General features: G+C 45.3%; 2 protein-coding genes and 1 long non-coding RNA gene across 6 annotated transcripts in view; 1 reads left to right on the top strand and 2 right to left on the bottom strand.

Annotated features, from left to right (window-relative positions):
* Positions 1–16,806, bottom strand: part of PAK5 (p21 (RAC1) activated kinase 5) — a 172,404-nt gene that overhangs the window by 119,741 nt on the left and 35,857 nt on the right. The gene's annotated exons all lie outside the window — the stretch shown is intronic.
* LOC130606798 (uncharacterized) lies at positions 803–13,125 on the top strand. Of its 3 annotated transcripts, none has more exons than XM_057423335.1 (3): positions 803–1,243; positions 11,364–11,483; positions 12,837–13,125. In XM_057423335.1, exons 1-3 carry the CDS (start codon positions 847–849, stop codon positions 12,935–12,937), a joined length of 618 nt encoding a protein of 205 aa, XP_057279318.1. In that variant the 5' UTR covers positions 803–846; the 3' UTR covers positions 12,938–13,125. The 3 variants fall into 3 exon arrangements, with proteins under 3 accessions (XP_057279318.1, XP_057279320.1, XP_057279319.1); XM_057423337.1 differs by lacking the exons at positions 11,364–11,483; positions 12,837–13,125 and adding exons at positions 2,273–2,350; positions 2,441–2,727; XM_057423336.1 differs by lacking the exons at positions 11,364–11,483; positions 12,837–13,125 and adding exons at positions 2,273–2,353; positions 2,441–2,727.
* Positions 12,742–13,134, bottom strand: LOC130606800 (uncharacterized). The gene is made up of 2 exons (XR_008974052.1): positions 13,016–13,134; positions 12,742–12,919 (listed from the first exon to the last, which is right to left on the bottom strand). It is a non-coding gene; the product is annotated as an uncharacterized LOC130606800 (long non-coding RNA).

The following is a 16,806-nucleotide window of genomic DNA, read 5'->3' as shown; positions in this document are numbered from 1 at the left end:
CATTTACCTTTGCCAGTGTTGGTCCTACATATACCAGGCTCTTCCCAGCTCTGCAAAGGCTGCAGCTGTAGCAGGGAGCGCTGCTGTGCTCCATGTGCAGAGGGCATTGCTGCAGTCAGGGATGGATGCACTGCTCTGCCTGCCACCCTGAGAAATAGCAAGACCTTCCCTGCAATCCCTGTCTTCAATCAGAAACCCTCTCTCCAGATCATTTCTCCCACCTCTGACGTGACTGAACTCCTGGAGTGATGCAGTCCAACCAGCACACTGCCCCTGGCATGGCATGTTTTACACCAGAACAAGAGCTGGCTGCATGGGGCAGCATTTCCAGTTCTGTGCCTGCTTGGGACCTTTCCCAGCCTTACTCAATCTGCCTGCTTTGTGGCAGTACTGAGAGTGCTAAACTTAAGAGCTGCAGCATGCCAAGCAGATACAGGGTTATTTCTGCTCCATGGCTTCCCAATGCCATGCACACACCGCTTTAAGAAACCCGTGAAAAAAAGGCTGCTTCAAAATAAACTATATCCATCACTGGCCCTAAAGATGACACATGATGAAATGCCCTTACCAAACAGATCCTCACATTTCAGCCCAGGAAAGCATCCAAGTGCACAGCCAAGCCAAGACAAACACAGCACTGCTCTCTCCTGGAAAGGAACATGGTATGAAAATCCCCGTTGTTGGCCTATCCCAGAAAGTGATTCACCCTCCCCACGGGATCTGGACTTGCCTACGCATGTTTCGCAACGCTGCCTGGCTTTATAACAGCCTGGTTGCATGTGGTGGCTCCTCACTGGTTACTCTGCTTGCCTTTGAGTGAGGAGGCAGCAGCTCATTTTCCTCACCATGATTATCCTCCTGCAGCATCTCTTCTTGCGGGCCACAGACTTACTGCTCGCGACGACCCTTTCCTGCCTCTTCTATGGCTTCGTATGCATTTCTATCGCATCTTTGGCCTGCTTCATTATCCTCTTCTCCTTTGGCATTGTGGAGAGGAATACTGATGTGAAAGGGAGAGCAATTGTCATTCTCGTGTCCAACAGCTCCATTGGGAGGATGTTTGCAAGGAACCTGAATAAAGCAGGTTTCAGGGTGTCTGCTGCACACTGGCCTCCTCGAGAGAAGGGTACAGCTACAGAAGAAGAATGCTCCTCAAGCACTGAGGTAGCCCAGCTCCACATGACTGAAGATGAGTATCAGAAGACAATGAAAACCTTCATAGAAAGCCACTTATCCCTGAAAGGTAATTTTTAGGGCAAACTTATGGATTTTGCCTATGGTAGATATCAAAATGCACAAGACTGTGATGTGGTTGTAGTTCATCAGCAAATGCTTTAGAAAATGGGTTATAACACTCTAACTGCATTGCTATTCTTAGTGTCAAACAAAAAAATGTTGCTTTTTCCAGGGGAAAGAGCTTGCTCTGGTGGCTGTGCAAGGCCCAAGTAGACCCCAGTCTCTGGAGCAAGGCAAGACAGGTCAAGGAATTAGGGGGAGAAGGTCCCACCAAGGCACCTGGGGATAAAACAGAGATGAACAAGGGGGAGTGGACACTTGGACAGTGACCTGAGAGGAAAGAATGTGTCTGATTTTAACTTCTTCTGGATTAAAATACCTGAGCTCCCTCTTGTCTTCTTGCCTGCTGTGGGATTCCTAAGAGCAGTCAGGTTGGAGCTTTGGCTGGCAGGTTGGGACAGGGTCCCTGGACCACACTGTGGGGACATGGGACTGAACACAACCTGCAGCTCACCAGGGACAGCACAAGGCAAGTGATGTCTTAAAGGGGATGACTGCAAGCACTGCTGCTGGGGAGTCTCTCCAGTGTTGTGAGACGAGGGGTGCCAATGGGCAGGCTGGTTTACACCCCAGCTGAATTAGCTCTGCTATCCAGGAGTCTTTATCCTCACAGCCATAACTTTACACCTATTTGGAGTGACAGAAGAGTCAGCCTCAGCCATCTGGGCTGTAAGTTCACTGCCTGCAGGGCTGCAAGAACCCTCTCCTCCACTGTGAACCTACCTAAGGCATGTCTGAGCAGCAAAGCTCTCTCACTGCTTCACCATGCTGCCACCTTCCTTCTCCAGCTTCTCCATCCCTCTCCTCCTTGTTCTTCTCTCTGTGGTTTCACTGAGGCTCCCTTTGAGGTCTCCCCAGAGAAGCTTCTGATTGCTCCCACTGAGCTGAGATCTCTGAGAGCATCCACACCTCACCACGACAGATAAGCCCCTTGGCATTGCTGCCCAGCACTGAAGGCTTTTCTTTGTGCTGCCAGGATCTGCAGAGGAAGGACATTTTGGAAGTCAGATCATGCACCACGAAGCCTCCACTACTGCGGATAGCCTTCAGAGGGGTGGTAGGGAACCCCAGCCAATACCTGCTGCTAGCTGCAGCTATTCAGGACCCCATGGCACAGGTTATCTCACATTGCTTTTCCCCTCAGAAGCATCCAAAAGACAAGAAGTACCTGTGGTCAGCTCCTGCGGGACTCTGCATGGCCCAGGATACAGCACTTCTATTCACTAGCAGCCCAGAGGCTCCAGGAACAGGTGCCCTGCACACTGACAGAGGGGTACAGATCAAACGCTCCATTGCCTCCATCAGCATTTAGGCTGATTTGCACTAGTACAATTACTCTGGTAAAGACAAGACCTAAAAGCTCACAAAGCTGTGAGCCAGCATATTCCTGCTCCAGAAATGAACAACGCAGACTTTCTTAACCAACAGTGCTCTGTGGGAGCTGCTGATTTCCACAGGCCTTTGCTGTTGTAATTAAATGAGGATCTATCCCAGTGATATCTGCCTTTTTTTTTCCTTTTGAATACCTGTGCTAGTTAAGGGTTTTTAACAGAATCATACAATGGTTTGGGTTGGAAGGGAGTTTAAAGCTCATCCAGTTCCAACACCCTGCCACAGGCAGGGACACCTTCCACCAGATCAGGTTGCTCCAAGCCCTGTCCAGCCTGGCCTGACAGGGTACTCTACTGTAGGATCTGTGAGGTTTTACATTTAGGGTCTCCTGCATAGTATTCAAATCACAGATGGGGATACTGAAATGCATTTCCCAAGTGCTGACCCAATTGCATGGCAGATCAAAGCACTGTGTATGGGTAGGGAGGAGAAAAGAAACCTCACAGTTTTCTTGCATTGCTCTGTTAACAGTTTCATGTGAGTGCTGGCATTTATTCTGCAGGATTTGCTGTAATACTTTTGGCAAGGGTGAGCACGATCACCTGCCACCAGCTGATTGATAACAGAATGATTTAAAGCAAATCAATAGACCACACTGGTAGGTTCCCCACTTGCAACGTGCAGTTTGGTAAGCAGGTTCTGGACAAGGAGAGAAGAGAGTTGGTGCTGTAGGAGCCGACACGGCACAGCATATAGGAACCAGACATTATACAGCTTTCTCCATTTAGAATCTCTCTTACGCACTTTATGCATATACAATTTTTTGTTTCCAAAGAAAGCAATTTTTGTGCTGTTTTTTTTATGAAGATTTTTAATAACTTGCCCCCATAGCAAATTTTTACCATTATATCTTTGTTACTATAAGAAAAAAGACTTGTTTGATATAAACACAGCTTTTGAAATGCATCCTAAATTCCTTTCAAAGTAACAGAGAGGAGTCAGAACTCCCTAGTCATGGTTCCTTCTAGAATTAAAAAACTGATGACAGCTAAAATCATTAATTTTTTATTCTAGTAGAGGCCCGGAGGCCCAAATTTTCAGGTAGGCCAATGCCTTTGTTTTGTGCTGGCAGTACAAATTAATAAGGTGCTATTATGTTTAAAGAGATTGTAATGCAAAGATACAGAGAAATGCAAGTCAGCCACCTTCCAAAGCCACAATATGCTTAACTTAGTTCATAAAAGTCTTGTGTTCTTCCAGCTTTTAACTTGTGGTGTGTTCAGATCAGATGTTTAAATGTTCTCTGTGACCAGGAGGTCAAAGAGACAGGAGGAAAAAGAGGAGAGAAGGACTCTTAATTGCTCACCTTGAGCTTGTATTCTCAAACCCTGCAAGAGCTCTTGGCTCCGTGTCCAAGTGCTGCTTGAGAAACTGCTGTGTTGCTCTTTGGGCACCTTGCCTGGAAATGCTGGCAACTGCTTCAGGATTTTCAGGATTGACTGCAGGGAGGGTGGGGCAGGACAAGGAGACAGAAAAACGTGGAGATGGGCAAGACCCAACAGACAGCAGCACCCTGACCTGACTCGGGCAGGGTTCAGGCAACCAGAGTGCTGGGCTGACTAACTGCTGCAGGCTCTGCTGCCACAGTACCATGGGGTTCACCTCATCACAGACACAGGTTCAACAGACACAGGGCTAAGTGAAATCAGTGTTTACTGCACTGTGCCCAAAGACTGGCTGTCTCTGGCTTTGCCAAGAGCAGCAAGCCCCAACAAGCTGACAAGTGACCCTGCCAGCCTGCACAGAGTTCAGTTTCCTGAATTAAACTGCCAGGACAAGCAGGATGGAGAAAGTGGATGTTTCACATCTAGTCTCAGCCTTTCTCATGATTTAGACATTATTCAAACTGTGTTTCTTCTTTAGCTGCACTCAAAACACTTCCAGGGTCTTGAGAGATCCTGTCTTCTCCTTTTGGTGTCTTTAATGTCCCTCAAGTCTTTCTGCACAGCAGGCTGAGCTCTGCCAAACTTCATAACATCTGTGGGTCTGTAGACCACCAGTGAAGTGCACAGAGCAATGACAGTGGCAAAGCACCTGGGGGATCTGCCACCCTTTCCTTCTCTCACTCCAGGGACCAAAGGTGGTTTCCCACTTCCTTGTCACTTTTCTCTCCCACTCCTCATAGTATTCATCACTCATCCCAGTTGTTTCCACCTACTCTTTCCTTGTTTTTTTTCCATTCCTCTGTAATGCCTCATGTTTCTGCAGGGGAGATGACACACTGGTGTGAGCAATGCCTCTGGCTGCACAGCACAGCCTCTCGCTGTTCATGCAGATAAAGTTGCTCACAAGAGTCCTGCTGATCTTCATAGGGTCAGGATTTCATTTCTTGTACCTGAATCTCAGCTAAGACATGACCACTGCTGCATTCTTTGGTACATTTAACAGCTTCCCTCTGTCCCTATCTGTTAAATAGGAAGGGCAATACGTTTTCCATGAGCAGGGAAATAACTGATGCAAGTTAATAACATTAATTCCTAAATAATCTTAGGCCCCATATTTGGAAGACTTTCTCACCCTGCACTTCACCTCGGTGCTCCAAAGCAATGGGAAGTGCTTGTTTCTGAATGTTGTTCTCCAAAGGCCCATGTAGACATCTAGACCAGTGGGAGGTAATAGGCTGTCATCCTCAGCCATCTCTTCTCATACCCACAGTGCTGCAGTCAGACTTGCTCTCTTCTGAAGTTAGTCCAAGCAAGATCACCTGGATCATCTGATCTATTTAAATAGGCAGGTTTAGTTAACCCATCTTCTATACATCATGGGACACACAGGCACGCTCTCCATTGAAGAGAGCTGTGAGGGCAGCAACACCAGCAGTGCAAGTAGAGCTAATCCTGGCCAGGGTGAGGCGTCCAGAGCTGCGGTTGCTTACTCAGGGCTGGGTACTGAGGTCCTGGCAGAACTATAGAGAGCATTGAAGAATCAAGGCTTCTTCCGAGCAGCCCCATGGCTTCTCAGACAGCTTCCACCTCTTCTAAAGGTCGAGCTGGTTTGGCAGTTCTGTTCTGCCTTTGGTAGCAGCGGGAGATGCTCTCCTGGTACTGGCACTTGCCTTGCGTCTCTCCTTCAGCATCCACTTCAGTCAGTCACACAGTTTAGTCCATAGAGGCTCTCTTGTGACAGAGATACAGCAAGACAGATCCTTGTGGTGGGCCTGAGCAGGAGACAGAGACATTTGAACTGCTCCCTTGTGTGGTGGGCACGCTGTAGAAATTCTTTTGTCAATGCAGTCGATCAAATTGATTTATTAGAAAGTAGCCCTTCCTCATTATCTTTTCCATGCTACATCTTCCTTAAGATGAGAGGCTAGGCCCTTCATCTTTCCTAAACCTCACCATAGAGGGCAAGTTCATCTTTCCTTTGCCAAAGTATAGCTTAGTGCATGAGCAAGGAAGAGTCACAACAGCCTGCCATTCCCGCTCACTTCAGAGACTGATTGGACAGATGGGATAATCACTGACTGCAGTAATCTACGAGGGAGTAGGAATTATGAATGAACAGAGGAAATGAAACCATAAACTCATGCAATTTTAAACAGTACTGCATTATTTAACTTCACCCAGCTACAACAACTGCAGGCCACCTTGGATAAATCAGGCCATTCTCCAGGCTGCAAATGACCATGCTTGGACTTGTGCATCAAATGATGAATCTCTGTAGCTATGCTTTTATGCCTCTAATATGGGTTATCCAGAAGTCTTAGATGAACTGGCATGGAGCTATATTGCCTTTCTGTCTCCTGGGGATTTATCAAAACTACAGAAGCACTTTGATACAGCAGCCATTGGTGCTATGAAACAACCCAGATCCTGCTCTGAAACTATAGGTTGGGAAGAGTCATTTATTTTAGGATAACAGGAAATGCCCATTCAAAGCTTCTTTTGTTTTAAGCTAAGAACCTGTGAATCATCTGCAGTGGATGTGCTTTTTTCTGTCTCCACAAGCAGCTATGTGTCAACACTGGACATTTGATGGGAGGGCAGTTTTCACTTCCCTGAAGTGCTTTTGCAAGTCTCTTATTTCATCAGACAATGTCTCCGCCAGGAGCCAAGCACCCTGGATGTACACACCAACCCACACGATCCAAGAGTTACACAATCCAGGAAGGCTGCATCAACACTTCTCCTCCCTTGCTCATTGCCAGCTCCAAACCTCCATCCCCCACATCACACTGCTGCTGCACTGGACTGAGTTTCCCACTCAGTGTGCAGGAAGGGGCTGGCAGCTCAGATCTGTGCAGAGCCCTCAGGACTCTGGGTGTTAATCCTGGCAGGATCAGTCCTGTCAGCTGTATTTTATAGGCCAGAGAACTTCATGATTCCCAAAGCATAAGCCCGGCAGGCAGCTGTGCGGGAATACCCAGGCACAGAAAGCAGGAGCTGGGCTGTGAACAGTGAGTCTGGGTTGTGGTAGGATCCAGCAGGTACCCAGAGCCCTGACGTGCACATCAGCACTTTCATACAATCATAGAATCAACCAGGTTGGAAAGCCAAGTCCATCCAGTCCAACCATTCCCCAGCACTGGCAAGGCCACCGCTAACCCATGGCACTGAGGGCCTTGTCTACACAGGTCTGAACACTTCCAGGGATGGTGATTCCAGCACTGCCCTGTTCCAACACCTGAGCACCCTTCTGGTGAAGACATTGCTCCTATTATCCAGTCTAAACCTCCCCTGGCACAGCTCAAGGCCGCTACCTCTTGTCCCTGTTTATCTGTTTGCTGCTGGCTGGAGGATTTCTGTTTGCACACCAAGATCTTTAAGCAATAACCAAAATCCACATTGGTCTGCCATGTATGAAGAAGTGGGTTATTTTATTTGCATGCATTCAGCACATGTTGTCATGTAATATTGTGGAAAGAGGAGGTGAAAGAGCCATATGCTGCTGTGACCTTTAGCTTTCTTCTAAATCTTATGTTTGCAGTCAACATGAACAGAAATGGATCATTTCTTACATAGAAACCAAACAAAGCCCAGGTAGCTGGATACTGACGTTACACTGTGTATATACTCTTCTAGTCCTAAATTCTGCCAGAAGCCTTCTCTAGCACCCTAATGCAATACTCCTCACACCGCCCCCACTTAGCTCATATGAATTTTACTCACATGCTCTAAATTTACCTTACAACAAACCCCAGGCAAGTTCCATTTCCAAGCTTCATCCATCATTAAACCACACAAGGCAGGGATATTTGTGACATGTTCCTGAAACAAATGATCAACACATTTCCATGCAATTGCAGTGGCAGGATTAGATGCAAGGTAACAGAAAAGCAAAAGTCTCTGGGAAACTCTTTATTTACCACTTGTGCATGATGCAAAACTGATTTCTGGCTCTGTGAGCACTGGAAATATTCACAGATGTTACTTAACCTTGATGCTAATTTAAACATGTCCCAAACAAGAGCTTAACTCTGTACCAGTTTAGAAACATTGTGTGTCTTTAACCAGAGTGGGACAGCTTCCACCAAACAAATGTTACTCAGTATTTGTTACTGAACTTCTGGGTATTCATTTACTTCAAATCTACTCTCTTGACATTTCCCATCCAATAACCAACTCTTTTCCCAACACTTATGCTGCCGACCCCTAGGTAACACAGAGGAATGACTGTGGCATTTCCAGTAGGAAGAAGTAGGCAAGAACAAACTGAGCTTTCCTTGCAGGACACTGGGCTTGGCCTGGCTGTGGTCAGCTCAGCCCAAGGAGCTTTGCTTTGGCACTAGGTTGTTCCTCCAGCTCCCTTGGGAGGCTCCCGGAGGAAATGCCTGGCAGGTACAGCCTGCGGTGGTAAATCCTCTTAAAAATCCCAGCACAGAGCCCAATTCCACCCCATGTAGGCTGACTTAGGAATCTTGTCTTACATGCACCGGTTTAGAGCAAGCAACAGTCTGCCACCAGAGGTTTAAAAATCAACCTGGTTTGCAGGTCTATGGATTATAAACACACTTGGTGAAAACCTCTTAGAATTGATGCTCTGTTACAGTCAAATGATTTGCTATGGAAATATTGTCCAAAAACCAGAGCCTTCCTTCTGTTCTTGGGTGGTTTCCCCTGCTTTCTGGAAGTACATTTATTATTCTTATGGTTTGGTCAAATAGTTTGAAATCTATAAGCTGTCTGATACAAAATTATCCTGCCAAACAGCCATGCCAGGTAGCATTGATTTCTAACCCCAGACTAAATGGAGTTAACTTTAAAACAACAGACTGGTAAAGAAGAAACAGTTATTTTCAATAATGAATAGTAATAGTAATTCCTTCTGTAAAGACATTGCCATCAAAGAACCATTCCCAGTGGGTAAACCAGACACTTATGTCTATATGTTTACCTGGCACTACCCCTAACTACTTTCCCCCTTCCTCGAGGCTTTTCCCTATAGGTCTTAATGTAGTTAAGTTCCATTCTGCCTTGTCCCAAGGGTGGAATCACAACATAAAGACCTCAAGCCCATTTAAACCTTGTAGCTGTGCCAAATGACCCCGAAAGTCATGATTTTTCCAGCTCCTGAAAACCCATTTTGTATTTGAACTTCCTTTCACTGTAAAAGCCCAAGTGTCTGTCCCCCATTAGAGTCTTGTTTTCCCCACTCCCATCATTAAATTAATTGAGATGTCATAGATATGAAACTAAAAATCCATTCAGGTTTCTTGCCTTCCACTCCTTCCCTCTCGCCACCTTTGTGGTTTCATATTTACATGTATTAAAAATGCATTTTCTCTCCTTCTTGCTCCCCAAGACTCATGCAGCACTAGGAAAGCTTTTAGTCCTCATCAGAGATTCAGATTTCCATCCTGCTTTCAATTTGTGGAGACCACGTTTTCCAATGAGTAAACACACTGATGGAAAATTCCTGATCAGTTCCCATAACCATACAAACCATAAGAGAGGGACTGTGCCCTTCTTATCCATCCATCCACTCAGAAACAGCAGACTTCAGTGTCGTTTGGATAAGGTCCAGAAAATAAAAATACAGGCAGAAACAGGAGAATAAATTACAGCCTTTAACAATAAAAGTCTATAATCCAGCAGAAACAGCATCCCCAAATGTTTGGATGCTGGAAAGAGTGGTGGCAAGAGGAATGCTGCTGTCATCCATTTGCTCTTTGCATCTCTCTTTAGACCTCTCTAGCAGATTTGTTATGCATGCCACCAGCTCCAGAGCACAGGTCATGTCTATGTGTCAGTCATGTGGATTCACACCGTCTGATGCAAAACAGGGTGTTGCACTGACTCTGAAACCTAAACACGGGAGCAGATGAATGAGGACCTTAAGTCTTAACACTGTTTTCTGAGAAGCAGAAAGGACTGGGGACAAGGCAAGTCTTGCTGCTGCCTCCCTGAGGGACGTGCCGCAGACCATGGTTACAATACATGTGGCACTGCACTTTAATAATCATATCTGACAAGTGAGATGTATGATCAATATCTGATATATGAGAACAACACAGGGAGTTAAACCATGTGACAGACTGCTGCATCCAGGATTGATGTGAATCAGGGCTTCAGTCCAAGTCTCCTTTCTCAGGGCCAGCATTACAGGTATGGACAGATAACAGGAGCCAACCACCACCCAACATGTCTTTCGTTACAGCTTTCAGCAAACATGGCATAGACACAGACAGTTCTTGGCCAGAAGAATTCACCCAGAGCTTTCCTTGGACTCCTGCATCAACACTAAGGAAATACTTTCCTTCAAACCTTACTCCACTCTCTTTCCTTAAAGCAAATCAGGGCACTTCTTTCCTTAGGAAGTCACCTTTCCCTCAACCAGCAGCCATCCTTCCCCCTCTCCTTTACATCCACTGTCTGGAGACAACTTCCAGCAGCCACCAGGTTTAAAGGACATGGTCCTTTGAGTAGACACTGCATTTAATGGGTCAGAACCCTCTTTTGAAGTTAAGTAAGCAAACAGATAAAATCCCCTCTCAAAGATTATCCACTTCACCACAGACACACAGGCCCCAGTTCTGATTCATTTGCCCTACAGAGTAGGAAACTTTTAAACCCAGATTTGCCCCTGTATGACATTTGGATGCAATGGCTTACCGTTACAAAGGTAATAAGGGAGTAAGTGCCTTAAAGAGAACAAGCCCCAGTGAGTGATGGTTTCTAACAAATGCCATTTGATTTTTCCTCAAATGTATTTCTTGGAAAAAACTTGACTTGCTTTGCTTCTAAGAAAAGTAATGTGCTAATGTTTGCCTGATGATAAAATTGATCTGACCTTCTGCAAATAACCTGACACCACGGTGTGTAGCTGAGCCTTTTGAAGTGCATTAGGTTGTTCAGACAACAGGGCTTTCTCCTGTTTATTCGGTATGGCCTCTTCACATAAATGATGGAAATGCTTCCAAAGCTTTCCTAAAAATAACTTCAAGCAACTGATAAAAAAAAAAAAAAAGATTTGAAATTCCAATGGAACATGTAATAACAAATTTCAATGGATCTGCGAAGGAATAACTGTCTTTGGAGCAGCATTACTTTTACACTCTAAGTCTTGCAAACTATGGCCTCCCTCCTCCCCAGTGTGAATAGTATAGAGCTTATTATGTTCAGCTTTTTAATCAGAAATAGTTGCAAGGGGCAATATTTCATCTGGAGAAACATAACGATGTAGTTCAAGACAGAGCTGAATGAGTTAATGTAGCTGATACCCTGTTAATTTGGCAGGCATGTATGGGCTGATGAAGAAGCCGTCCATCTTGATATGGGAAGAAATGGAACCAGACACACACAGCTTACCTGAGAGAAAAACCTCCTCTAAATGGAAGAAGGTTTTCAAGGCTCCAGGTAGGAACCACTTATTGCAGTCAAGTGCAATTGAACATATTGCATTTCTCTAATGAAGTCTAGATGAAGGGGGAAATGTCTTTAAAATGTTGTAGCCATTAAGGTTTTTTCCCTTAACATGGTTTTCAAAACCAAAGTCCTTGTTTGTGGCCACTCCTCACCAGGGTTGGTCACTGACAGCTTAAAACGTGTTAAAGGTAAGGCTGGGCTTATAACTAAGAGTACCCGGATAGGACAGAGCCAACATGTGCAGCATCAGCTCTGCAAAGCCCCCACTGTCCCTGGACCACCTGAGCTCCCTCCTTTGGCATAGAAAAGAAATAAAACCCCACAGCTCCCATCACCAAAACACAATTCAGTAGCTGACAGCACTGGGCCTTTATCAGATGGCAGAAGTTCTCCTCCTGGTTAGTTCTTCACACAGAAGATACTACTGCCTCAGTGTTCACTGGAAGAGGTTTGTTATCAGGGCTAGCTGTTTATAGGAAGGAAGACTTAGAAATAGCCTGCTAATTAAAGTGTGAGTTTATTTATAAGGCACATTCATTGAGAGTTATTTATTTGCTCTATAAATGTTTGCATTACAGATTATATTATTTAGTTTAGTTGCATGCCAAGTCTCCTCTGCAAGACTTGTCACCATTTGAAGGTGTTCTTCAGGCTTGCAAGAGCCTCAACACTGAAGGCAGACTCTGGCTGTAGATTCCCAGGAAAGCACTTTGCTTTCTTACCAAAGATGAAGAGAGGAATGGCAATAAAAGCTGTTAAGAGGAGGCAGCTAAATTGTTCTTCATGACATAGCAGAAAAAGAAAGCATCTTGCCCTCCTTTCCCAAGTGATGCTCATTAGATGTGGAGCATATCACAGAAACAGATGGGGTAAATAACCAAGAAACCTGTCACCCAAATCCCTGAATCACCGCCTCTACCATGACCCTCCTCAAGCCCCTGCTCTCAATTCTAGCCAGCACTGGTGGGCCCAGTGCTTGTGGCCACCCTGCTGCTGGCTGCCATTACTTAGTGCTCATTTGAGGGATGCAGTGCTCTCTTGCATAGTGTGGAGGGAGCTCAGCTTGTGAGCAGCCTCTTCCCCACCCAAACCTTCCTCCTGTCCCCAGTGCAAAGGGCACTGATAGGAGTGGGACCAGGGAGCAGTTCCGCTGTGTTGTTTGCTCTGGGAATCCAAGGCCCGTGATGACTTTTATTTATTTTTATATATATATTTTTTATCTATATATAAATAGATCATTATATAATCATATTATTGAAGATGCTTTTATTTATTTATTGGACATGATAATGTTCTTTTGCTGTGGAGTGAGTGGCTGAAACAGCAGCACTTTTCTCTTTGCAGCCCTCTGTGTCACAGTCCTCTCTTGCCTAGTGAACTGTGCCTTGACTTTCCTGAAGAGAAGCCTGCAGCTCCTTGTGCCTCCACTGGAGTCCAAAAACTGAGAGGTGAGCAAACATGCTCACAGCTCAGTTACATGCACCTCAGAACTAAGCAGCATCCACTGTAATGGCAGCTTTTACCTCTGCTGGGACCAGGAAGGATGACCCACCCAGCAGCAAGAGGGCTGGGAAAGCATCCTTGGAACAGGCTCCTGTCCCCTCTGGCATTCTGACACCTGAAGGATACTGCCTTACTGCACCAATCCAGCCCCACAGAGTCCCACCTGGGGCACAGCTACATGCAACAAGCTGCCCGAGGGGCAAAGTCAAAATGGTAAATGCTGTCCTATACTATCTGAAACAGCTGTAAAACCACAGCTTGTCAACACTGGTGCACATTCACATATGTAGAAATCTCACATATATCAAGTGATGTGACCCAAATGTGCATTAAATAACTAAAAATTACAGACACAAACCCTTTTTCAGTGTCTGTCGTTGGTGGGTGTTTACCCAGAGCTCAGTTCTGCCCTGCAAGCACTGCCACCAAAATTACTGGGAGAGCAAAGGGACAACAGGCTCTCACAGCAAGGGGACATGGGAGGTGCTTCAGAGCCTGCTGCTACACAAGCAGATCCTCCGCTGAGTTCGCAGCCAGACCTGCAGCAGATGTAGATCAGTTGCAAAAGCAAGACCAGCCAGCTCCATCTCCAACACTGAGGCAGAGCATTAGCTGCTCTCCAGCATCTCATTGAGATTTAAGAGGTACAGTAGTTGCTTTTAAAGGGCAAACCCAAATATACCCTGTAGCTTCTTCACTGCTGGATCATTTCTCCTCCATTCCTGTGGTCTCACTGCTGCAGGATGTGATGGCTTTGGAATTACATTTGCTCAGCACACGGCTAGAAGTGAAATGGTGTATTCCCAAGCATACCTGCCTGAACCAAAGCACCCAGAGCCTGTTGTGATTCACTGATCCAGGCTTTAGGACAGGAAAAATCCCCTAAAAGACAGCAAATGAGATGGATCTCCAGGCGTCCCCACTTGTTGGTCTAATCTTTTCATGCTAAAGGGGAGGAGGTCCCTGGTTCTCCATCTAACACTGCCTTCAGGTGTTTATATTTCAGTAGTATCTTTGCACTGACCTTTCTGAGTACTGGATCAGGGCCATCAAGCACGGTGCAGATGCCATGTTGAACATACAGGTGGGTATCTGAAGGGGGCCTACAAGGATGCTGGAGAGGGACTCTTCATCAGGAAGTGTAGCGATAAGACAAGGGGTGATGGGTTTAAACTGAAACACGGGAGGTTCAGGTTAGATATAAGGAAGAAGTTCTTTACTGTGAGGGTGGTGAGGCACTGGAACAGAGTGACTGAAGAAGTGGTAAATGCCCCATCCCTGGCAGTGTTTAAGGCCAGGTCAGACAGGGCTTGGAGAAACCTAGTCTAGCATGAGACATCCCTGTCCATGGCAGAGGGTTGGAACTGGATGAGCTTCAGCTGTTTTCCAACCTTGACCATTTATGAAATAATCTGTTCCTCCCTCTGCAGTGTGTGTGCCAGTGGCTGCAGCCATACAGGGCAAGTGTGATGAGGGAAGGGATGCAGTAAAAGGGCAGCATGAATGAAGTCAGTTGAAATAAATGAACAGCACTGAAGAGATAAACCTCTCCTGATGCCTTTCAGCCAAGAAGGAAACCCATGGAGCGCTACATGGTAATCCTGTCATGCCACAATGAAGAAATGCTATGGGAAGGAGCATAGCTGGGATCAGAAGTGACAAACTCCAGGCAGGGGAGGATTACAGGTGGTGACTTCAATTGCAAGACAAGAAACTGGATGAAGACAAAAAGCACCTCCTGAACCATGAGACAGGTCTCCAATTCCTTTGCGAGTCTAATATATGAGAAAAGAACACTGAGACTGAAATACTGGGATATACACAGAAAAAACCCAAACATCTGAGGTGAAAGGAAACAGAGGAAGAACTCTGCTGGGGAGAAATATGCAAGGTCTTGGTTTTCATTATCTAAAGGCACAACTCAGAACTGCCTGACTGATGATAAGAGATGTCACCCATCCAGGGAGACGGATCTAGAGAGGAAAAGGAAAGCTTTCAAAACAGCTTCTGTAAGACATTAAACCAGCTTAATATCAAGCCAGAGTGAAAAACAAACATTTTAATTCCAGCATATCAAAGCACTGGCAGAGAACATGCTAAAGCAGAAACTTCCCAAATGAAAAGCTTGGAGTTTTAGTCTTTACATATTTGGCAAATAACCTGTTCTGTGAAGGAAGCCAAACCCGTATGTTCTGCAGAATGTCCTAGAAAAGGTTTCCTTTAGCCAGAACCCCATTCTGAGTCAGTCATCAACTCCCTCCATGCATAATCCCATTCTGTGCACATAACCTTCTGCAGTTTGAGTTGATAACCATTATTTTCTCCTCCAAACCGTTGCAGGGGATGCGTGTGGGCTGCTACATGACTACTGCTATTTCCCCAAAGTCACTTTCACTCAAAGGAGAACATCTGCTTGTATACACAGCAGTGCTCATGGCATGAAAATAGAGACATGTGAGCAAAGCTCCTGGAGACTTCCGTGGAAGTTTTGCTTGCCCGAGGACTTGGGAATGGCCTACATTTGTTTATAAAGCTTTCCTGTCCTTTGGGATACAGAGAACTACTGCATAGAAGCAAAAAATTATGACTGTGAGGCAATACTACCATGAGATAAATGATAATAGAACTGCACTTGAAAGTGTGTTTAATACATATTAGCTATTGCAAACTCACACTGAAGTTCTAGGCTGCTGAAGCTGAGTAAGGGACCTGAATGCCCCCTTGCTTTTAATTTGACTGGGAATGAGGGATTTGAATTCCTGAAGTAGTCTTGAACATTTTATTATTGATGCATAACAAAAAGAATTGAAGTAACTTGCTCTTAAATGCTACAAACCTGGCTAAAAGGTTTCATCAACATCTGTCGGGACACATATCCCTCAACCGTACTGCATTAAAATTAGAGATTTTCAGAAATCCCTGAAAATATTCCAAGTTTTGATGAACTTTTTCCAAAACAAACGATTCAAACAAATGCTTTTCAATAGATCACTTTGATCCATTTAACATAAGTCTATAAGTCTATTTAAAGAAAACAAACTTTACCACCAAACCCTCTATCCTACAACTCAGAGCAGAAATAACTGATCACCCAAGTCCTGTTCTTTCTCCCCATTCCCAACTGTAATACTTCCATCTCTTTACTCTTTTTAAGCAAGCACAGACTTGGATTTCAAATACAACAGTTTTGCCTGGCAATAGAGAAGCAGAGGGAAGCTGGTTACATGAACGCATCCTTTCATCATTTGAAAACATGTTAGTAACTGATCTAGGAGCCAACGCTAATCTTTCCTGGATGCCTGTATGCCTCCTCTGGGTTAAATACTCTTCAGCATTCTCATTCTCTTACTAGCAGTCTCTCTCCACTTTTCTCCAGGCTTTCCTCTCCTGAGTAGACATCACCACACAGAGCTCCACTGAAGCCAGAGCCCAGCATGCAGACACCATCCATCTCCACAGTGAATGCTGGGGGGGGGTGTTTCAGACAGCCAGGGCTCTGAGGTGGCCCTGTATGTGTCTGCTGTATTCTAGGAAAAACATTCCGGGGAGGAGAAAGTGGGAGGAGGGGGCAGGAGAGCAATATAATAATGATGAGTGTAATGGGATTTGCTATTCTTGTTAATAGTTTAATCAATACAAACATTTACTGAACCCTCTTATGTCCTTGCCATGATCAGGTTGCTTTATATTTAGCTTAACACTCATAAGCCATGGTTAGCATCATCTGCATCTCTACTCCCTGCTTACTTCTGCAGAAAAAAAAAAAAGCCAGGATTTGGATTTTCTACACTTAAAATCCCAGCCATGCACA

Source organism: Pezoporus wallicus, unplaced genomic scaffold (assembly GCF_028554395.1).
Source record: "Pezoporus wallicus isolate ANWC-B61680 ecotype Strahan unplaced genomic scaffold, APGP_CSIRO_Pwel_v1 contig_4191, whole genome shotgun sequence".
Lineage (NCBI taxonomy): Eukaryota > Metazoa > Chordata > Aves > Psittaciformes > Psittacidae > Pezoporus > Pezoporus wallicus.
This window is presented reverse-complemented; position numbering and strand designations above follow the sequence as displayed.